General features: G+C 41.6%; 1 protein-coding gene across 1 annotated transcript in view; it reads left to right on the top strand.

Moving 5' to 3' along the window:
- macrod2 (mono-ADP ribosylhydrolase 2) overlaps positions 1-24,182 on the top strand; it is a 556,553-nt gene that overhangs the window by 113,644 nt on the left and 418,727 nt on the right. The window contains exon 4 of the mRNA XM_079559786.1: positions 8,031-8,060. Coding sequence (XP_079415912.1) covers positions 8,031-8,060 — 30 coding nt within the window. The remainder of the gene's footprint in view (positions 1-8,030; positions 8,061-24,182) is intronic.

The raw sequence follows: 24,182 nt of genomic DNA, 5'->3' as shown, positions 1-24,182 counted from the left end.
TCTTCTTCTGCTGATGTGCTCCAATCTGCTTTTCCCTGAATTTATTGCCACATAGAGGGGACAAAAAAGTTTATATACGTTATGCTGTGAGCTGAAAGTTAGTGGATTATGGACCCACTTTTATTTTTTTCTATATTGTAATAAGTTAAACTAAAGAACTACATCATTAAACTACAGCGTTTTGTACACACTGTACCTTCTTATGGACTATTAGATATGAGCCATGGACTGGCAGCACCAGATGGAAGAATAAAACCTATGCATTGTACTGTCTCTGTGGCTATGAGGGCTGTGACAACTGGCATTCCTACATTCATATACTGTACCTACTTGACATGGTCTGAATGCCTGTGAAAGACTGTATGCTCCACTCCTGTTTCAAAAAAAAAATAAAAAAATCGTAGAATCCTTCTACATTTCTCAAGCGTGTGCATATACATGGACATATCTAGCAGGGCATATAATTTTGAACATCTCCAGACCCGCTATAGAAGTGCTTGTTAGGGGAGCTGGTGGAGCGGAAAAGGGTACGTATGTTGGAAAAGTGCATTATTCAAGTCAAAAGAATTTGCCCAAGTCGTTCACTTCGCTGCCTCTTTGAACGCGGACGCCCAGCTAAATATAACACATCCCAACACTAAAGAACATTTAATAACCATCCTGGTCGAGCGAGGCTACTGATAACCCGCTTTTTCTTGTACTGAATTTGTACGATGGCATACAACAGATAAGTCAATTGAAATGTTACTGAACCAAACCAGTCTGCAAAACAAGGAAACCACATCTTTTTAGTATTCCTCCATAATGAAATTGTGCACTGATAAAGAAGTTTAACACAGTTGAAAGTATAATACTGGTGTTAATTTGAAATATTTTAATTTACATGGTGGATTTCAGCAATTTTCAACACATACACTGCGTTAACAGTTATTGTTATGCTACAGCCATTTCAGCTCATGAGCATTCACTTAACAGTTCAGAGGAGGCCTGATAGAAGGTTTATGCACAACTGCAAGCCTCTGGAGGGTCCTACATTTTGATGTTCGGGAGACTCCAGAGGCACTAGCAGCTTCAAATACCTGTTTGCCGCTTTGTAGCAGCTGTTCTCTTAATCTGTTGTATTTGTCTGGCAGAAACCGTCCTCATTGTGCCTTTACCGTGTGACCCGTGTGCTCTGAATCGGCCACAAATCTCTTAACAGTGTGATTATGCTTCATCTTTCATGAAATATTGAAGGTTTTCATACCCAGTCCAAGGCATTCAACTATTTCACGCTTTTTATCAGCAGAGAGATATTTTTTCTTTCCCATATTGCTTGAAAATGATGGTCAGCTTAATAATGGTTCACGCCCTTTTTTCCCTTAACTGGGCTCATCTGACAACTAATCATCAGGTGTTTGATATATTTATATATATTTTTTTACCTTTTATGGCACTGAAATGCAATTTGCATTATAATTGTTAACTCAGTGGACATAAAATATTTTTTACACTTGTCATCCTCTATATTTATATAGATTTTGCATTATGCTGAAACGTATCTTGCTCCTTTTTAAATGTTAAAAATAAAATAAAATCTCATATAGACAGATTTACTCACAAAAATGATTCTTCTCTCTGCGACTTATATCCTTTTGCAACAGCACGGCAATCCAAAGCCCTAAAACTTTTTTTTTTATTAGTTTCAGTAGTGCACCTTTTATCCCCGAGCCACAGCGGAGTACACTATTAACCTCTGGGCTTATTGAGGAAAGCGAGCGGTCCAGGGAGGATAAGGTTAGTGTGTATTTGAAGTGTTTTAGGGGGTTCACTCAGGGTGCCACATATAGTTGAAACTGGATATTTCTTTTACTGCTTTGGGGTTTTGCGGTTACGCCCAGTACTTCCCATAATATGACACAGAGCGGTGGTTTTCAGATGTTTTACACCAAGCACCACCTCAGATAATGTGCATGTGCTGCTCTTCAAACTACCGTCTTTAACATAGCAAGCCAGAAGAAATGTTTGGCTAAATGTGGACTGTGGCTTATAAAGGGTTACAGCAGCTCTAAACAAGGACTATGCGAAAACTAAACCAGAAGTAAGCTGAAGCTATAACAGTGAAGCAAGCATAAACAGACTAAATCAGCAAAGACTATCCCAGGACTAGTCTAAACAGAGTTGAAGCCAAGACTAATCCGGGGCTTAGATGGCTTTGATTCATTTGCCTTTCGTAGTGCTTTTCTAGATGTGTCACTTTACAATTTGTAGGAAACCATTTTCAAGGTCCCAATGTGGCATAAGCTGAACCATGACAATCCCAGAACTTAAGTCCTCTTCACTTCAAGTCCCTGTACACAATTTTCCCGTTTTAAAACCATGACTGAGGGAGCTTGTTAAGTTTAAGTTGTATTCATTGTCCACACGTGCTTGTAACTTTGGCAACACTTTCTTAACATCCCGGTTCTTCATTGGGATGAGTTTATACACGCATAACACAGCTTTAATGAGGCAAAGTGGCGCTGTATTGTCATGTACGATCTAGCCTGCTGAACAGCGCACTGTAAAGGATTTGAGCTGCAGAAATACTTCCAAGTGCAGCCGAAAGCTCGTGTAAGATCAGTTCGTCCCGCAGTTCGAGAACCACTAGCCCTGTGCTTTGCTACAGATCCAAGCTGTTTACACACGTGCACGTCTTCATAAATCCTTCTGAAATCTATGTCACTGGAAGCCGGCATTCCTGCTTTAAGTCTTTATGCGTTTTCTGCCCTCTTGACACAAACCATAAACTGGACCTGTCACGCTCTGCAACTCGGTTATCGATATCTCCCCCCTGTGAAAATACACACCAGTGCCTCTGCTGTGATCCCATTGGGTGAAGAAAACACAAGCCTGATGTAGGGGTTTAAGGGTTCAAAGGTCTGACAGGAAGTGGGTGTTGCCGTAGTGACAGTGCAGTGCATGTTTTTGATGGGGAGCCCTAACGCCGCGTGCACCGGCAGCTCCTAATGACCTGCCATCTCTGGGCGGTCTGGGGAGCCCTCCAAACAGATTTATGAGCCATGTTGCACTTATGCTGGTGGGAGGACTATCTGTAGCCAAGAACCCCATGGCTGGAGCATTTGGGGGTTACTTCTTTCCTCAGTAAATGGGCCATTACCAACCAAAAGAATCTAAGCAGCCAAAGAAGCTTTGAATGCTCTCAAGAATTCTCGCTGAAACACCACTTAGGTATTTTGGCAGGTGTTATGATGGGCCTTTTTTAGTGGTACTAAAGGGGTCTCTTTCAGTCTACAAAACAATATGCTAAATTCTGTAAAAAACAAAAAAACTAATCAAATGCAGAGACTATAATAATAATAACAGCTGACACTCTCTACATTCATATTGTTCTGTCACAGTTCTATCTTATCCTATTGGCTTTGCGTGTGTAGTGTCAGCAGCAGTCCGCACAAGCAGGAGCACAATTCTGGGAAATAACTGTTTTGTTTTTTGGTACGTATCGCAATTGGCTTCAAGATTCCATCCAGTTTGCACATTTCACCACATCCAACTTTAGAGAGAAGACTGAAATGTGAACTGCTGATCAAATACATGACACCGGTGCAAACTACAGGGTGTTTGCAAGTTTTGTAGATAATAAGGCCCCATGGAGATTGCTGGCATATTTTGTGGTTTGCAAAGAATCACTACTACTTTTGGGGAGTAAAAACAGTGCACTGACAAATTCAGATTCCGGAACCACTAAGGTATTTAAGCTAATGTTGTCATGTCAGGGCTGTCTTCAGGGGACAGAGTACCTTAGGTCGCCGTTGCCCTTGAACAAACATTGATCATGAAATGCCTCAGGGAGATGCAAGGCACTAAAAAGGGGATGCGTCTTGCTGCAGTAAAGTCAAAAACCTATTAAACATAGATTTTAAAAGGCCATCTTGCATCTGGGCGCTCGGCTGCTGGAGAAGACGAAGCTAATGGCCTCTGATATTGCTAATTGTTTGTGCACCAACTGCCTCCCTAAAGGCACAAATGTGTTGATCCCTGGCAAGATCGGTTTTCTTTCTTGTGAGACTCAAAGAAGACAGAAAGAGCTGTTTTATAATTAATACACACTAGTACACAGTATCAAATATGCATCATGGGGTTAATGTGGCCAAATATGGATTAGCATTTTGATTTTCCACTCCTCATAATGGAAGCACTTCCTTGGACTGAAGACCACTGAGACTCAGTTTGGTCAGGATGTGGCGCAGTGTGATCAAAAGATTACAAAACCAGACATAATGTTCTCACCATTGAGCCAATACTACATGGTCATTCTGTGTCATTCAAGTCTTGCCCTATACTGTATGCTGCTCATGCAAACCAGAAATTTTCTGATATCTCTCTTCAATTCTGCACTACTTTCAGTAACAGTAGCTCATAATGGGATTTGCCACACTAACACAATGGATTTTTTTTATTAATTGTTTTAATAGATACCACAGACAACCCTCAAGATCTTCAGGTTTTACATACTCTGACCCTATTGCAATTACGTCTTTGTAAACCATGATCCAAACGGTACAATTTCCCATTTCGTCTTTCATCATCTGAGACGATCTATTGATTACACTCGACAGAATGATTTGCTTTTTCAGTTTTGATTGATCAATCTACATTTGTTGGAAAGGTGTCACTAGCTGTCAAGAAGCTTCTTTAAGTAGTCTTCATCCATTTAGAGATCATAACGTCTTCTGCGATGTGAAGCTGTGGGCTAAGTGCACAGACACTGTTGGTTTGGTATTTGTATGCACAGAGAGCACAGTGAGCCATAAAATAATCTGCCAAAACATGTTTAACGACGTTCTGATCAGAAGACATGAAAATGCATAAAGCGCAAAGGGCCCTGCTTATTTCAGAATTCATCTTGTAAACTAAAAAGTTCAGACTCCCGCCGTGCTGTCTCCATCTCCTAGTGGGCTAGTGCAGCTATTTTCTTCGATCCCACCTAGTTAAATGTGATTACAGAGTGCCTCAACCCCCCCCCAAATCTCAACATGATGTTCACCAGGCCTACCAGCTCTACCCACTCATCCCCAGTCACTCACAGAGACTGGTGTCTGTCTGATTACCAAGTACCGCTCCAGTGTCTGATTATAGTCAGGGGTAAATGAAGCGCCCCCCTCAGGTATGCATTTCCATAATGTCAGGTAATTAAACCCCAGTGTTTTAATAGGATTTCTCTGCAGGAGGCGGGACTACGGTGGAAGACTTTGTGAAGAACTCGCAGAACTGTTGTTTGTCTTCAACTTATTGTTTGAACCGTTTCTTGTCTACAGTATGTGTAATTCTCCAAAGCACAAATTCAACAAATCTATGCATTGAACATGTCAAGCAGCGACAAGTCCAAGTGGTGTATCCTTGATGAAAGAATGTGGGGTTTTTTGGTTACGTTCAAACATTATGTGTTCCGTCATGAACCATTTTTATTTCAGTATGATAATTCCTTAGACTTGTGCAAATTGAAAGTCTATTTTGAATACAACTGGTCCGATTTCGATTGGTTAATTGCTGTAAAAGCTGCTGGTAAACTAGCATATACTGTACGCCCTCTATACTGATCCCTGATGCAGTTCAGTGTATTGCATTTGCTCATAGCTTTTATGATATATTGCTTTTATAGTGTGTACCCCTTTATCTGAAGTGCTCACCCTTCACTGTATGAGAGTTGTGTGTGTGTGCGCGCGCGTGTGTGTGTGTGCGTGTGTGTGCGTGTGTGCGCGTGTGTGTGCGCGCTGTTGATAGTTGACAGATTCCAGAGCTAAACAAAGGCGGCGGGAGCACGAGTGTCTTTCTCACCGCAGAACAACCCAGAGAGGTGCTATTGTAAACATGACAGTAGATTGTCAGTGCATCCCTTTTAGACGGCTTGTTTTTCATGCCTGTACGTTATGTTCATAGACTTTGTTCCTGTACACATGCATAACAAAAGCCTTTTGATTAAACAAATTCTGCAGAGAGAGAGCTTTCTTTGTCCCGCCGGCCACTCAAATGTGCTCTGCTCCAGATGGGAACAATGGCAGAGCAATATTGGTGGACACAGAAGGTGCTGGATATGAGAAGAGACTCCTTTTTACATGCACTGATGAAAAACAATAATAAGCTGAGTGCTATATGCCGTGATTAGGCGGGTATTTTTCTACCACGTTTTTTATCTATTTCTATGCTCTGAATTTCCAAGAAATGATAATAAACTTGCTAATGGTTGTGCCATTAAGATCATTAAAATTATGTTGTGTTGTAAGACTCCTTTTACCTGAACCACACTTAAAAACCTTTTCACATATTGAAATTACATGTAATTATCGTCCTGCTGCTGTCGTAGTGGGTCATTATGTTTGATCTTGCAGTAATACCTAAGACCTAAGTGGTAACTGGTGACTGTACAGACTGGACTGTGTTCTCAACATTATCGGGTGACGCAAGAAACTACAATTTATCACAAAATCACACCTTCCATCTGACTGAGATTCAAAGCCTAAACCAAGAACCCATGATAACTTAAACATGTGCTCAAGTTTGGTTTTAGTTGTGATTATACGATACGATAAACAGGGATTAATAAAGTATACCAAGATTTTTTCTAGTTTTTAAAGCAGTACTAAGTAACTCATGCCCCTAGAGACCATAAGCGCCACTGCAGGTGTCGTTGCATGTTACAGGTTTTTTGCTCATTAATTGTCCGTGAGAGTAAATACTTCGCTGACAGAAAAGACAAAGGGAGAGAGTGATATTGTACATCCAATTACACAATGGAGATAATTTTTTTCACTCAAACTTGGCTGTAAATACTGTTTAAGTGGCGCTAGCCCGCAGTTAGCTTCGCCCGTTAGCCTGTTAGCCTGTTAGCCTCTTCTTCTTGATTCCATTAGTGTGTATTGGGGCCTCCGACACGGTGCAGGAAAGCTGCAATTGTGGTTTTCTGGCCAGAGGCACCAGGGGGAGATGAAAGACCCTCCAATCATCTCCCAGAGGGACTACGAAAAGGATTTATTAAAGTAAACAAGTTACTTAGTACTGCTTTAAAGTCTCGTTTTGACAGTTATAGTTTGGTACAATATCTCACTTCTGGTATAAACTGTTATTGAATATCGCAATTTTTTTCTTCTTCAAAGCTTCAGTAAATTTGTCAACAGTTTGAAAAACCTTTATGCTTGTTTGAAATTATCTTCAGTTTTAAATACAGATCTCCTTGCCTTGGATAAAATTGACATAGTAAAATACCGGCGCCCTCCATGATGTGGGAAAACAAGACACAGCTTGACCAAAGGTGCTACATCAGTGTTTTTCTTATCTTTTGATTGCAAATGTTGCATAAAAAAACGATCATTTCTCATAATTTGTCAAGGTACATTTGTGTAATCTGATGATTTAGTGGCACAGCTCATGCTTCAGAATAACTACTTGGCACAGTGCTTCAAACCAATGAGAGATGGTGATGCACATCTGTTAGCACAAGCCGCAGCCGCTTTTCACAGTGCTCCAGTTGTAAAAAAAAAAAAAATCTGAATTAAAAAGCGCATCGTCATTGAGCAGGAGCGGGGGCCCCTTTGTGCGCAGGACCCGATACAAACGCAGCGCACTACGGGCCACTGTTAATTGCGTTTAATGAACCACATGTTTTATTGAGCATAACCTCTGTCGCGTTGCCAAGGAAGAAATCAGCCAAGAAGCGAATATTGAAATTAGCTGCTGAGTGAATCGCACACAGCGTTGCCAAGTTGGAAGGGGGGGGGGGGGGGGAATGTTACTGGCAGCCGCTCGCATCAGTGATCAATTTTGTCATTCACGGAGACAATGTAAAAAATGAGCAGCCACATATCAGATGGGAGTTATTCGGAGGCAGAGAACTGTCAAAAAGCAATGATTGTGACTGCATTTTGCGAAATATCAAAAACAATTCTGTCGGACATGGATCATTTTGTCAATCATTGCAATGCTCAAAAAATGATGTTCTTGCTGAGTGTATTATATATGCGTATTGACTTGTTTATTTTGTTTGTTTTTTCCAGCAAACTCCAGTCTCTTGGGCGGAGGCGGAGGTGAGTACATATCTCTTTACCCACTAAATGGCCTCACTGTTTTGCGCTTGACATTAAGTTTGTGTTAGCCGTAGACAAAAGGAAAGAAAAAGGCTGTGTGGGTGCTGTCCGGTGGTTGCCTGGATGGAGGTTGGGTGTCTTTCCCGCACCTCCTCCGGGCGCCCCGTGTCTGTGCCCTGGCGGCTGTAGCGGAGGCGCTGCTCCCGGTGCAGACGGCTCCTCTGATGGCGTTTCCTCATTCGGTTCATCTGTACTCAGCTACTGCGGTAATCTAACCGCAAAAGCGCCAAGGTTTTTCTTTGTCTTTCCTGCCTTTGCGCCGCCGCCATTTAAGTGATAAACATGTTCGCCAATCAGAATCATGGAGCCTGCTGGCCGATCAAATCATGTTTTTATGCTCTGCTGTGCGCTATAAACAAACTCCACGTGTGCGTCTCGCGCCGGGCCAACTGCAGACTATTCTCACCGCTAGTAACAAACTCTCACAGGTCGGATTGGGACACGGAATTATCATTTTATCGCGGAGCGTGTTGTGGTGATAAAAAAAGCTGATTCATCATAGCCGTGTGCACGTATCGTTGTATTAAGCCTCAGCAGGTTTTTGACTAAAATATGAGGCAGATTTTCATAAAACAAGCAGCATTTTGCAGCTTGTGATTCAGATAACGCTTTTATGTAGCTGAATAGGGAGGGAGAAAGAGTGTGAGAGCGCCAAGCCCGTTTTATTTGAGAATGATTAAAACGGAGGATGTTTTTCTGGCAAAAGGCCTCTTTGCTGCCTCGTGCAGATTGGCATCTTGTTGCTATGAAGCAGCAGTTTTAGAAGTATATGTGCCGCTCAATGCTCAATGGCATGAAAAACAAAACATAGGCTGAAATATTAAAATCACAAATTGAATCTCAACATCTGTCAGAAAAATCATCATCATGAATCAAAATCGTGCAGCCCCGCTTTCACTCGCTTTTGCCACCCACCTCTCCACAGCGGTATGACAGGCTGACTGTATATTTGCCCTGTCTTTGTTTCTGAAACATTTACAACATGCCCTACAACATTATCATCAAAGCAACAGCGGAAGTGAAGATCAGGACCTGCCCAGGCCCACTATTGTTCTGTCTGAGCTAAAATGGGACTTTTCACGGTCGTCGGATAAGTGAAAGAATGTCTATATTTACTCCTTGATGATTTCCTTTTTGCATTTTTTACAGTATGTGAAGCAAGTGGGGTTTGAAGAAGAAGTTTTCTCATAACTTTAAGGGTCACTCTGCGTTAGACAATACGAATACTACATCATGTGTGTTGATCATAGATGAATAATAGAGTAAGACATCATAGACAGCTTGGATTTTTTTTGTTCTATAACTGTATGCGTCTAGAAAATACCCCTAGGTTTAAGATGTTATAAGATACAGTTGCACATCACACTAGTAGAGGGTACATTGCTTTGTCCTCCGGTGGTTAGGGCTGATTTACAAATAGTCTTTTGTGATACTAATGCAGTGTTTTGTGTTGTAGCAAAGATGAATTTACTTTTTTCTTAATGTGTGCAAAAGATCTGTACAAAAAAGCATATATCATTAATGAGTTGTGCATTGAGGTTTGTCATTAAGCAAGTAAGCCGGTGACCAGCTTCTATATACATCAGGATCAAATAACACGCCTAATCATGTCATTTGGAGTGGCTCTCATAGGCCCCAACACAAAAGACATAGCAGACTTTCCCACCGCTGTTTCATCGCGCCCCTGTCCTTATCAGAGAACTGGAGAGGCCCTCAGCGCTCTCCCGTCTAAAGCACTCCGCTGATTGAGGTCAGGGGTCACCAACATGTGTCTTCATAACCAAGCTCAGGTCCGCAGTTTCCCCAACCACCCTCCACTCTGCCGAAGTCAACTCTATTGATTTGCCTCGTTGAGAGAAACGCATGAACCAATTTTCTTTGCTATTATGTTTTCATTATTGTTATTTTGAGGCAAACCACCAGTTCTCCACAGTCTTGATAGACCAGCGTCTTCTTGAACTAATAATAGATGGGTGTTTTTTGATTGCATAGTGTTTCGGCGTGGCAGGGGCACAAAATTGAGTTGAATTTGTGGCCTGTCAACTTCGGAGCATCAGATCTCGTGTGTCCATGTCAAAGATTGGGGGTAAAAGAAACTTGATTGTGACCCACAGCTGCGCCTATTATCTCCAGAGAAATCATCGTTGGAGCTAGTTTCTTTTTCTTTTTTTTTTTCTTAAGAGCACAAAGCTGTCCTTTACTGTTAATCTACTCACAGTGATGCTGCTGCTGCCAGCTTACTGCCAGCGTTTACAAGGTCATTTAACTGATGGAGTACCGAGCCACATGTTTTGGCGTTGTTTGTGTTGGCTTCATTGACGGGTCATGAAGGCTGAACAATGTATTCAGCTACCAAAATACACAACGATAGAAACATCACCTTTAAATATAACAGTATATTTAGCATTTTTGCAAGATGTGCTCTTAGTGGTTTAAAGAAGGCGCTACAACTGAAGCGGAGTTTCCTCAACTAATTAACCCCCGCCTTAACCACGCACATTTTCTCCTTTTCAGCTTTACCCAAATCTAAAAGCTTCTTGACTGGAGCTTACAGCCTGTAGGCTAGACAGTGCAGCGCCTCACTTGAAAGCGAACACCTACAAAACGTTCACTTTTTTTGCTGCATTGTCGCCGCATTTTTATCACATTATTTAAAGCAGAACTAAGTAACTCATGCCCATAGAGGCCATAAGCGCCACTGCAGGTGTCATAGCCTGTTGCGTTTTTTTACTCATTAATTGTCCATGAGAGTAAATACTACACTGACAGAAAAGACAAAGGGAGAGAGGGATATTGTACATCCAATTACACAATGGAGATCATTTTTTTCACTCAAACTTGGCTGTAAATACTATTTCAGTGGTGCTAGCCCACAGTTAGCTTTGCACGTTAGCCTGTTAGCTTCTTCTCCGTGATTCTATTAGTGTGTTTTTCCGAGCTGGTGCAGGGAAAGTTGCAAGTGTTGTTTTCTGGCCAGAGACACCAGGGGGAGATGAAAGACCCCCCAATCATCCCATTAACTCTTGTATTACCCCCAGAGGGACTATACGAAAAGGATTTAATAAGGTAAACAAGTTATTTAGTACTGCTTTGAAAAGCTGCGTGTTATTGTCTCTTGGCTCTTCTCTCAAGAAGCTTTTAGATGTGGGAAACTGTAGAAAGGTAGAGGTTAAGAGGTTAAGATACATATGTGGCAAGTTTATTTGTAGAGCTCAATTCATGCACAAGGCAATTCAAAGTGCTTCACAGTGAGGAAACACGTTTCACCTTGAACATGCTATTTATCATTTGAAAGCTCAGAGCATTTTCATGTGTTGTAGAAATATAAATGAAAAATGAACTTCAATGACTTTGTAAACAGGTCAACTAAAATGTGTAATTTTCTTTGCGTTAGCGATGAATCCAGCGTCTCAAACCGCAACTAACCAATTAACCAATTTTTAAAAATATATTTTTTCATCATTTACTTCATCTCAGTACCTTGCCAACATATTCAGAGTACATATTATGCAGATAAGATTTCTGAGATCCTCTTTTGAGCTGCGACAATGTTTACCCCCAAAACAAAGCTCCTCACTTTTTACTTTTCTAATCCAAAGCCAGCTCACCACGATTTTATCTCGGGGTGCTCTTATCACTGGAGGATGCCTTCTAAACCCGCAAACCTGAACTTGCTTGTCTCTATATGTGAGGTTTGGCCTCCTGCTCCGGTGGCAGAGAGGATTGATGTGGGAGGAGATGTGCGCTCATACAGGCCTCTGCTTATCTCCCAAATGTCTTTCCAGGGCTCGACTGAGGGGCAGATCCACAACACAATCATCCATCACTGTGGCCCAACACACCTGAGCCATGTTAGCTTCACTGCCACGGGCTGGACTGTAGGGTCGACTGTCTTCTATTCGTTTAGTGAATTGACCCAGGACAAGTAGTATTTTTTTTAATAATGACTTTGTTATGTCATTTGTTTTGGTATTCCCAAACCTGGATAAACTAATAACTGATGAAACACTACCAGGCGGCTGTGATTTGCTCCGGACCATTGAGGAAAATTAATAAAAGTTATAAAGATGGAGCCAATCCTGGGGTTGTACAATTAAAGTCCAAGTCTAAAGCTCCTCTACTCAGGGAAAATTGTGTATAGCATTAATTTAAAAAGACAAAGACTCCGTATTAATTCCTTCGAAAACACTTGTGGGAATTCTTCTTTAGTTGTATTTCTCCAGTATTGTGTACACAAATGGGTTCTCCAAAATAGCCCAGTTATCTACCAGACATGCAATTCTCCCTGGGACTCCCCACATATACATAGAGGAAATAACAATGATCTCTGATAATAGCACGCTAAATGAGGCCTCTGTGAATAGAGGCTAATTATGAGTCGAAGCAGGTTGCTGGTGTGATGTGTGTCACGGTGGGGCTGGATGCTGCCACAGTCCCAGAAGAATAGACCTAATGTAAACATCATGTTGTCTCTCTCCTCCACATGCTAATACAGGGATCCCTTTACTGTGGCTAAAGATAGGAGCAGGCCTTTGCAGCACGGGCCAGGAGCGCCTCTGTCTTTGATGTCTCCATTCAGAAGGGGATCAGCTCATTAGCATTCAAACCAGAGCTGTGCCCATTTAGCTCTGGCTTTTACTAGACCTCCCCAACAAATCGCTCTGAGGTCGGGCCTCTCTCTTCAAACAGCAGCACGTGTAAAGTTGTGTTGTACATCCTGACTCAGGCTCATTCAGCCACCGGCTGCTAACCCTGTCTGAGTCCACAGATTATGTCATATCTTACATAAAATTGGCTCTTTTGTGTTTGCCCAACTCACACCTAAACTGTGATTTGATTCTGAGCCTGTTGAAACACTTTGTGCTTATGAGAAAAAGAAAATGCTGTAATTCGAATTGGCAACATGTTTTTTTTCTGGACAGTCTAAATTATTGTGAAGTCTTTTATGAGAAGCAAAACTAATCCTCAAAACATTTAGTACAACTGAACATGGGAGCCACTACTATTAAGTTATGCTCTGTTTCTGAAAAACTGTATTTAGTGAGCAAAAAGGAAAACTTATGATTCCAACCTAATGCACTCATGCACTGTAGTGGGTGCTCCCCCACTTCTGCAGGAGAAAATGTCTCCAATTTTGGACATGTTTGGATAATCCTTTATCTAGATTCTTAAGTGCTTGGGCGAGCTTATCTCTATCTCCATTCGTTATGCAAAGAGCTCTGTTTTCTTTTGCTGTCACCTCCAGGTGAACCATTATCCACTGTCTGTGTCCACCCAGGGCTTGTTTATTGAGCAGATTGGAGTGACCGGAGCACACTGCTGGGTGAGAGGGGGAGGGGAGGTCACCCTATGGGATTGTGATGGTTCAAGCATCTACAGCACCATTCTGACTCAGGACAACCCTCTCGGATAAGTCTCAATGCAAAATTCTTTCACAACTCAACAGACTGCTGTAAGCTTGACTGATGTTCGCACTGCGCAGATGGCAGTATACAGCCGTTAGCATGACTTATAACAGGGATGTGTATTTCCCCACGGAGTAACTAAAATAATAACTAAGGCTCAATTTGTAGCAAAGTTTCCGTAGCCACCATTCCTCCTCTGGGATTTATCTATCTGCCAGTATTTAGTGAGCACTTTGCACCTCATTCTTGCTAAAGTGCTGCAGAGAGTGCTGTATCAGAAGAAATGGAAAACTTTCTATAATGTTGTGATGATGTCCAGTATATCCTTTACTGTTGCACAATCTTTATTATACAAAAATAATAATCTTGATAAATATATTGTAATAAAACATATTTGGACCCTGCACTTTTATACAAGCAGTCTCTAAACCAAATCCTCTACTGTTCTATCTAAGACTCTCACACTGCTGCGCCAGTGAACAGTGATGGATGGACTAATTGATTTGAAATGATGAGGTCGTTCATTTTAGCTTACAGTAAGTTCCATATTTAGGGTTTTCATTGAATTAGAAATGGAAGGAAAGAGGATGTGGTCAATCCATGGACGGCAACAGAAATCAACAGAAAAAGCTTAAAACCAAGGCACTAAAATCAGCTGGTACGGCACTGACAATTGCTCATGTAAACATTAGAAAACAGCTCTATAACATTAGCCTTTTGAAACCCTAACATTAACATTCAAAGCAGTAATAGTATTCTTCAATAATTGGAGCGATGGTGTTAATCTATGTATACTTTAATTAGCTCCAAGAGCTAAAGTCTGGTACAAAGCATCTTTTCATATGCTGATTAATGCTCCTGTACATGTCCCTGTCAAATAAATAAAATATAATTTACTGTGTACGTCTACGGAGCAATACAAATGTATCACTGCTTTTATATGAGCATGGACTGAGTGGACCTTTTCAGCATGTTGTAGTCTGTAAAGCAGCAGCACCACGTGCCCTCAGTATCTCCCTCTCTCCATGAATCATTCATCTCTGTCTGTGAGGATAAATCAAGCGGCTGGTCGTGGCCTGCGGACTGCTGTCATTAACGCTTGATGGCATCACTTGATCTCTGGCACCTAGTCTCAGGCGGGGATGACCCAACTTGACACACCACACATGTTGGCTTATGTTAAAATATTGCAATTGAATAAGATACATTTTAACACACAAAATAATCACTAGTATTGATTACTGTTGAGCAGTGATTTCCGTATTAACCTTTGACCTATTAACTGTCACACAATTCACACAGTTTCAACAAACGACAACTCACAGGATCGCTTAAGGAGTTAAATTTCGGCAAAACAACAAAATACATCATTTTATTTCCTGCGTTTGCTGTCGATGCAGTTTCCTCAGTAAAATCGATATGTTTTATTTTATTGAAGAGTAAGCCGGTCATTTAAACATCAGTTTTCTTCACTCGACGCAGTAAACTTTGGACTTTGTTTAGATGCATTTACAGTTATTTTTATAATTCCGCTTGGACTTATTTTCTGTCCAGTAAAAAAACATCAAAGAAAACCAGGGTGTGATCTTCGTGTGACCATCTTTGTGTTAGAGTTGTATTATGAGGCCAGAGCAGAGAGGATATTTTTTCGTTCTGTTTCAACCTGATTCCCAGCAGCAAGGGGTTATTCCAGGTGCAGCTCGCCCTGAACAAACTCTCCTGCTGAACTCAGAACACTAGGAAACATTGGCTCATTGGCTTCTGTAGTTTGGGTCTTCACCTTTTTGTAGGTAATTGTATACTTTTGTTCGTGTAGGGTAGAGCCGTGGTATATGGTATAACAGTGTTGGCTGCATTGGTTTCTAAATATGTGATCCAACATTTGGGTCCTATCCTTCCCCGAGGGCTGCTGCTGTAAACAGTGCAGATGCTTGTTTAGCTTTGGGTTTGACCCCTCTGCTGTTTTGTGTTGCACCCGCTGTTTTAGTCGTGGGACAGGGGAACAATGGTGCTAAAGTGCTTTACTTTAAACACATATTAATTTTAACCTTCCTTCTGAGTCAGGTGTGATGCTTACTCATCAGAATTATTTCTAACCAGGCAGGGTCATCCACTGCATTTTGAATATACCATGCCAACACATTTGATAGAGCAAACAATTTTAAAGCAGTTAACTGAAGGTGAGTGGTGAGCAGGCACCAGTTCGGGACAAATGGGATTAGAAAAGACTTAGTTTACTGTTTGTCGTCTTCAGTCTAGTTTTAAATAATGGAGAATTCACAGTAGTCTATGGCGATACCAGCGGATACTAAGCTGCAGACACTGTATTTTTTCCACATGGCAGACCCCCTGCACCCCATCACGGACCCCAGTGTGCACCAGTGATTTTTGGGTCAGTTGTCAAGATTTTGGTCGTCATGAACCAACCACTTTGTCAGGGTCCATTTGTGTCACGGACTGGTCTTGTTTAAAGGAATAGGCCACCGTTTTTATATACTAAGATATGTTCTTACCTCACTTTAGTCGAGTTAATATATCCCCGTCTGGTCATTGTCCGCGCGCTCTGTCACGCAAACGGAGCACATACGCAGCCTCTCCCATATGTGACATAGCTCCGAAAAAGCTCACGATAGAAGCTACCAAGCTCTTCCACGTGTTCCCTATTTAAATAAAGTTACGTGAAGTGTTTTCATGCGAAGTATATTTACACAGAAATGTAACGTGTCGATTTTATAAGCAAATAAAAAGGGGGACTATATTGTGAGGCGTAATGATACGAGGAGCACAGCGTCCGCGTAGTAACTCCTAAAGACTTCCCCCGCTCACTTCCGTCAATAACCTTTAGGAGTTACTGCGCGGACGTTTTACTCCTCGTATCATTACGCCTCACAATATAGTCCCCCTTTTTATTTGCTTATAAAATCGACACGTTACATTTCTGTGTAAATATACTTCGCATGAAAACACTTCACGTAACTTTATTTAAATAGGGAACACGTGGAAGAGCTTGGTAGCTTCTATCGTGAGCTTTTTCGGAGCTATGTCACATATGGGAGAGGCTGCGTATGTGCTCCGTTTGCGTGACAGAGCGCGCGGACAATGACCAGACGGGGATATATTAACTCGACTAAAGTGAGGTAAGAACATATCTTAGTATATAAAAACGGTGGCCTATTCCTTTAAGCGTTCTTTGTATGTCACATTTACAGTATATCAGTGGGACTGAGGTTGGTCTGGGTATTATATTGTCAGGCATTTATAACACAAAATAGATATTGTGGTCATTGGTGGTCTATATTAAATTTAAAATAAAGATAGTCATCCAGATTCACAAAAAATGTGCCCACAAAATGTTATTGTCAAAATTAACATATCTTTAGTCTTTAGATGTTTTCGCTGGAGTATATGGTGGCTGAGTGTCTCTGCAAGAAGGTCCTGTGGTCTGATCTGATCTCTCTGTGTGGGCCTCTCTCTGGAGTTTCTTTGTTCTCCTTGTGTCTGGGTGGGTTTCTTCTCAGCGCATCTATACAAAACATGCACAACAGTGTAATCCTCCATCTAGCTACTTCTAACCTTGAACCTAGGGCTGTGCAATTAATCGAAATTCGATTACGATTTCGATTATTACACTAGACGATCACAAAAATAGCATAATCGAGAACAAACGATTATTAAGGATGCCCTCCCGCTCGTCCATTCAAAGCGCAAAAAGTCCGACCTGCGCGGTTTGTGTGACGCGTCTGATCAGCTGAAACACCAGCGCAGCGAGACAGAACTGTAAATAATGTCGTACTGATATTTTTTATACCTAACTCTTGAGATAACACCACTGTTAAGAGCTCACCTTGTGCTGAAAGGAGAACCGCTGTAGAAGCCTCGACATCCTTTGCTCAGGCACTGGTTTTGTTTAGTAGAAAAGTCTAAAACTCTTCTTCAGGAGCAGATCTCAACGGAGCTCAAAGCAAACTCTTATTATTTCATGCCACTGAGATGATTGTTTCTGTTCCCTTCGCATTTCACGTGCTAGAGGCTCATGCTTCGGTTTGACATAAAAACATTAGCGCTGTGTGATGATGTCATCAGGCCGCGCGGCTCTGTTGGACAGGTGTGAGGGCTGGCCAGCAGGGGGCAGGTATCCCTATATGATTAGTTTAGAAACGTGAGCATATAAAAAAAAAAAAAAAAAGCTCTTATTGTCCAAAGAAAATGTAGTCCATAGTTGTTTTGTAAAATAATAATAAAAATGAATAAATAAAATGAAGATTTTTTTTAAGGCCACAAATAATCGTGATTTCAATTATTACTAAAATAATCGTGATTATTATTTTTTCTATAATCGAGCAGCCCTACTTGAACCTGGCTCAAGATCTCAATGGTTTTCCTGGTGTTGTGCTGCAGTCACCCATTGCTTCTGACAAGTTACCCCAATGGCATTAATGGATGTGTCAAATGCACAAGGACAAATTTCCCAACAGGCACAGTGACTTATACCATAATAACATATACCTTAATAACAAAAAAAATACACATATGTTGCGATTGTATGGTAAAACCTATAAATACAGCTGCTTATTCCTTTATTAGCTGATTCTGCTGACAAAACAATAGCATATACGGCGGATCCCTCTGTGACAGCCTGTATTTACACGAATTGATGAAATTGTCTTGATTTCATTTCTGCGTCGTAGGCCCCACTTTGTATGGGCTGGATGCTGACTGGACTTGTCAGTTGACTCAGTGGTCAGTTTTGCTCCGTTTGCCCCCAGCTGCGAAAAGAGCTCTGATGGGATCTGACAGATGGGGACGCGGCACCGTCCCGTCCCATATCTGCACCAAACCTGGCCCCTTCACAAAGGCGCGTTGGGCGCTCAGCCACAAGCGCACACTGATTTTAGGATAGCTGACATGCCAATATACCAATCACAAGCAACGCTGTTATTTGGAGAGAAAAAAAAGCCATGGAAAATAGCACAATTTGTCAAAGGGAAAATTCGTGCAAAATATGTATTTGGAGGACAAGGCAAATAACAGGGTGGGTTCAAAGTAGCCTGAAACCAAACAAACCTTAAAAATGTAAATTGCCAAAGCTGAATACAAGGGACCAGCTACAATGCATCTTAAATATTGTATTTACAGCTTGACTAAGAATAGAGCAAAAGTTTATATTGCTCTGTGAAATAATAATTATTCAAGGAAAACAAAGATCATAACTTTTAAAATAAAAATATTCAAGATTAAATTAAAACTATTTACGAAGCCAAAACTAAAAAAGCTTACAATTCTCTGCCTCATCTCCCTTTTTTTTCTTCTTTTCCAGCCAAAATATCAGTGAAAAAAAAAGAAAAAAAAGTTGCCTTGCGGTTGACTGACAGGCTTTTGTTTGCCAGAGAAACTCAGCAGGTTACTATTGTAGGCATTTTCAGGCCGGTGTACCGCAGAAGTCACCAATTTAGTTTATGGCCGTCTTTCCACTGAACACGGCTCTATCACACACACCACGATCTATGTGCTTGCATTCTCACGTGTCGACTCTACCCAGTACATGCTTGTTTTTCCACTACACGACACCCCACAGATGTGCACACTGTTCAGAATGTCATTAAAAGTTTTGTAAGCGACGATGAAAACAAATGTGGACAAATTCAGCCTTCTGGTGGGGATTATGGAATCATTCAGAGGTGCCAAGGCTAATACTAAAGGAAAGAAACAGCTAAAATACGAACTATGAAGGAAAGCAACGTGCTAATATCGTCCGTATGAGTCCGTATGACCTGCATGTTAATAGTGAGGGCTGTTCTGTCTCTCGTTTTCCAATCAGAGGCCAGCAATCTGTTCACATCACGTTAGTCACGGCGCTTTGGCCACAGCCCGAGGTTGGTCCCAAACTTATACATGGTCAGGTTTGGCTCTGGCCTCGGCAGTTGAACAGCTCGCCCAACCGGGTTGTCCAGGCACTGGGCTGTACAACGTCCGCCCGTGGAAAAGAGGCTATAGCTCCAACGGCCATCCATCCTGCTAATCTCCATTCACAAACTTATGCAAAAAGTAACCACTACGACTAGTTCTATGATGATGTTGAAATCTGCTATTATCACTACAACTTCTTCTACTGATGAGACAGATGAGTTTTCACTCCTTTTTGCACGGTCTGTCCTTCCAGCAATCCATTTCAGACTTGCTTGAAACAAACTCACACTAGGTGCTTCAGCCAATGGCAGACTTCCTCTCGTTGTAACGATTGTTTAGTTAATCCAAACACCTTACATTCCTACTTTAATTCTGCCTGCTGTAGAGTCTGGTCTGGGTTTTAGTGCTGAGCTGGTGCCACCGGACTGTTTTCTTTAGTCTTTAGTCTCCAGATCCAATTTCAGTAATGAGCCCACACACAGCTGGAGCGCCGCTAAGAAACATAGTGCTGATTGTTAGTGCCAAAAAGGTGTTGTGGACCACCCTTTGTTCAATTGCCATAGTTACAGAATTACAAAGCTATTTTGGGTTGTAAATGTGCCGTGAGCCATTATGTTAAATAGACCTGACTCGAGGTTCCGTTCCAGTGGGTGTGTTTGAATGGGTTTTTCTCACGTGCTGTGCATTTGGCATCTCCACACTCATGTTCAGCCAGATGGAGGATTAGCCTATTGTGCATGTTTTAAGTTGATCCATATCCGTGCAAAACAAGCCTGCAGATGGACTGAGAATTGGACCTGGGACCGTCTTACCTTGCCTTACCTTAAAGCAGTACTAAGTAACTAAGTACTAAGTAACTAAGTAACAGTATAGTATTTTGTGAGAGTAAATACTATGCTGACAGAAAAGACAAAGAGAGAGAGGGATATGGTACATCCAATTACACAAGGGAGATACTTTTTTTCACTCAAACTTTGCTATAAATACTGTTTAAGTGACGTTAGCCCGCAGCTAGCTTTGCCTGTTAGCCTGTTAGCTTCTTCTTTGTGATTCCATTAGTGTGTATTGGGGCCTCTGACCTGGTGCAGGAAAGTTGCAATTGTGGTTTTCTGGCCTGAGTATTCTGGGGAGATGAAAGACCCTCCAATCATCCCATCAACATTTGTATTACCCCAAGAGGGACTACAAAAAAGTTACTTGGTACTGCTTTAAGACCAGCTGAAATACTAGCCTAATCAAAATGACAGAGTTTACTATAGTATCCAACCAAAATCACCCAACCACAGAATATACAGACTCCACTGTGGCCCCACAGGGTCTGAAAATGGAACATTTAGTTACTACAGGTAAATGTAACTACCAGAATTGAAAGCTTTTTGGGCGGGCACAAGCAGCACATTTTTGTTCTTGAATGTTGTCTTTAATTTTTTGGAAAGAAGGTGTTTTGATATTCTCCTAGAATGTATTGAATATGCATAGAATTCTAATATTGTGATGTTTAAAGCTACATTTTTATTTTCGTTTCTATCAGCCATTTCTCTATTTTAGATGGGTCTGTTATTTTTGTGCTGACAACTTCATTTAACCTCTCTGGAAGCACAGGAACAACATGAACATTTTAGTCACCCACTCATGGCTCATTATGACACTTTTCAGACTTTTTGTTGTGTGTGCACAGTGACCTGCCACACTGACCTTTCCCCAACTAGTAACAAACTGTCAAGCTCTCCTGGGGCCGCCTGGTTGGCCGGGGCTGACAAGCCAAGTTTGGTCCCGGAGAGGGCAGAGGATTTCCAGAGAGGCAAGCTGTCATCTTTTTGTCAGACCACAGGGATAAAGGCGCCGTGTCTATCTTTCTTTTCTCTCTTTCTATGCCCTCCATCTACTTCTCTCAGCGTCTCCCCTGGTGAGGATTGTCAAGTTCCCCTCGCCTGGCAGTTGAGAATAAACAGGCCAGCGTGAAGGGATGAAACAAGCGTCCCCTAGGAGCCAGTAGCCCTCCTCACCATTGCGTCCTCAGGGCCAATTGCAGAGTGACAGTCTAGATAGCAGCTGGGTGGAGGTGCAAGAATCACAGTTGGCCTCCTAAGGGAGAGATGAGCGCACTTTCGTACCACGGGGAGGATGCCCAACACTCCACCTAATCCTCTTTCCCACACACTTCATTATCAGTCATACTGCTGCCACCGCTGCTCGCTGCCACAGGGTCTCATGTAAAGACTGAGAACCTAAGAGGCACAAGAGGAGAGGAGGGGGCAAGGTGAGGAAGATGAGCGAGGAGAAAAGTGGTTGGTGAAACGAGCCGAGCGATGGAGATGTTCTAATGTCAAACTGTGTGGGAGGAGGACTTTTCTGTCATATTTTCAATGCACCTTTATGCCTATTGTGTAGGTATAGTGTCGTAGTAATAGTACTGCATAGGGCTTTTTATATATATCAACTGGTCTGCCAATCTTATGGCAGGGGAACTATTTTGAGTTAATTGGTACCTGAGTGAAAAGCATTTTTACTGTATAAGCCATAGCAAAAAGAAAAAAAACAAAAAAATTGATAAATCAAAATGCATTATGGAAAAAAATTATTGTGTTTTTGCCCTATCTTATATGAGGTTGTTGTTGCTTTGTAGTTTAGTTCATAGCCTACACAGAAGCTTAAAGATGTGCGATTATAGAAACCCAAATTAAGCCATCATTGGGTCTTTTAAGAGGAGTTTAATGAAGAGAGGGAAAAAACAATCTCTTTCCTACTGCCTGATTCAAATAGTTACTTTGCATCTGTTCTATTGTATCTAATGCTGTTTACCAACTGTTCTATGCATCTGTTGTACACATTGTTTGGGCATTTTCAGAGGTGTCTGCTGTGAAGATTAATTTCTGAGTGGGAGCGAGCAACATAGCCATTTGAGCCCACTGCAACATGTTGGCTCTTACTGTGAGGCCCGCATTAGCACATGCCATAATTGATGGAGGAGCATACTTAGCAGTAATAATGGGCATTATTGGGGGTGTATCAAGACATTAGTTTCAGAAAGCGCTAATTAAGCTTGGTGCAATGGTTTTGGTGTTGCTCTAACAGTCCAGTATCAAATGCATGTGAGAAATACTCCCCCTGGAAATCACGTCAGTCCTGCTTCTCCAATGGGCAACAAAGCTAAGACAATTGAACAAATGTTTTGAGACCACGAGTGTTTTTACCGTTGTTGTTCAGAGAAGGTATCGATGCCGAGGAAGACCAACAGCTCGGGGAAAAGCAAGCAAACATAATTACTTCGTTTGAACAAAAGAATCAAAACAAAAGGCTTATAGTTTGAAGACAAAGTGAATGGAGTGAACCTAGTATGTTGTAGCATCAGATCATTTAAGAATCTCCCTGGAAGAGCCCACTCTCAGCCCTTATGGAGTTCAGACAAAACCAAGATAACGATTCTTTTAAAAATGATGTTTCAAAACAAAGGAAGCAAACTACATATTTACAGATGTGGGTAAAGGGGATTATTAAAGTGAAATTGCACCAGAGTGTCCTCATCAGATTAGCCCCTCTGGCAGCGTTTGTGTTTACAAAAGAGAGACCGACCCACCGCAGCCTGCTCTGACAGATTAGACCTACGAGACCAATCGGGACGTTCCCACCGTCAGCCGAACTTCACCTGTGATCTCCAAAACAAGCCTCCCCCCTCCCTCCCTCCCTCCCTCCCGCACTCTTAGCACCACGCTGTCACCTCTCCGGTTATTGGTGGGAGTCTGTGGCCTAAATGCTTCCAGCGTGGATGAGAAGGTTCGGGGGGGCAGAGTGAGCACACGCAGCTGCAGTAGCAGTTCCCGCAGTGTGTCTTAAGTGTTTGCTTGTTTTAATTGGTCAAACACTGATGAAGAATGTTTGTTTACCTCGACGAGAAGTCTACTTAAGCTTCAAACCACTTCCAGGTGTCAGAACTACCTGCGTGAAAGCCTTGTTGTTTCCGTAGTTTTGTTGAATTGGGTGTTTTGAATGGAAATTACATACACAAAACTTGAAACGATTACTTTTAGAGAGTTCTTATTGTTGTGAGATTATGTTTTGTAATGGGACGAGCAATTCATCCCTCATTATGTATGTCTGAGTTGCTTTTGCAGAGGAAAGATCTTGATTAAGTAAGTAAAAGTGTAGTTGTAGTATCTTCAATATATAGAACAGGCCAAACCATCACACTGATCCACTAAAGTTTCTGTGTGAAATTAGGTGTGGAAAAAAGAAATGCAGGATAGTGAGTTTTGCAGGGTTCTTGTAGCAGCAAAAAAATTTTTTTTACTGAGCACGAAAGTAACCGAATGAGCTGCAAACCGGAATAAAGGCAGTAGTGTAGAAATGTAAAGTTGTATAAGCGCAACACAAACTCAATGTCTGAAGAAGTAACGGTTAAGGATTGATAACAACAAAGATGCAATGATGTGTGTAAAGCTATAGTGCCACTATTGTTGTGAATGTCTCTGGGGGCCACCTGAGATTTGTGGCTCCTTGTAGTAAACTTGTGAAGCATGAGGAAGAGCCTGACGAATAGCTCTGTCTTTGTTCCTTTGAGAATCTTTTTGCTTATCCCTTGGAGAAATACTGTTACTGTTTCAAAAACAAATCCTCTCATGGCACAGCGGTTGGTACTAGTAGTGGTTCTCAAAGTGTGGTACATGGAGTGCTTGTACAATCTTAGACTTAAGGATGATTTGGTATCATGCTGTGCTTGTTAATGCGGAAGTTTAAATCGTACAAAAAACTC

This window comes from Gobius niger (assembly GCF_951799975.1).
Source record: "Gobius niger genome assembly, chromosome: 7".
Taxonomy (NCBI): Eukaryota; Metazoa; Chordata; class Actinopteri; order Gobiiformes; family Gobiidae; genus Gobius; species Gobius niger.
This window is presented reverse-complemented; position numbering and strand designations above follow the sequence as displayed.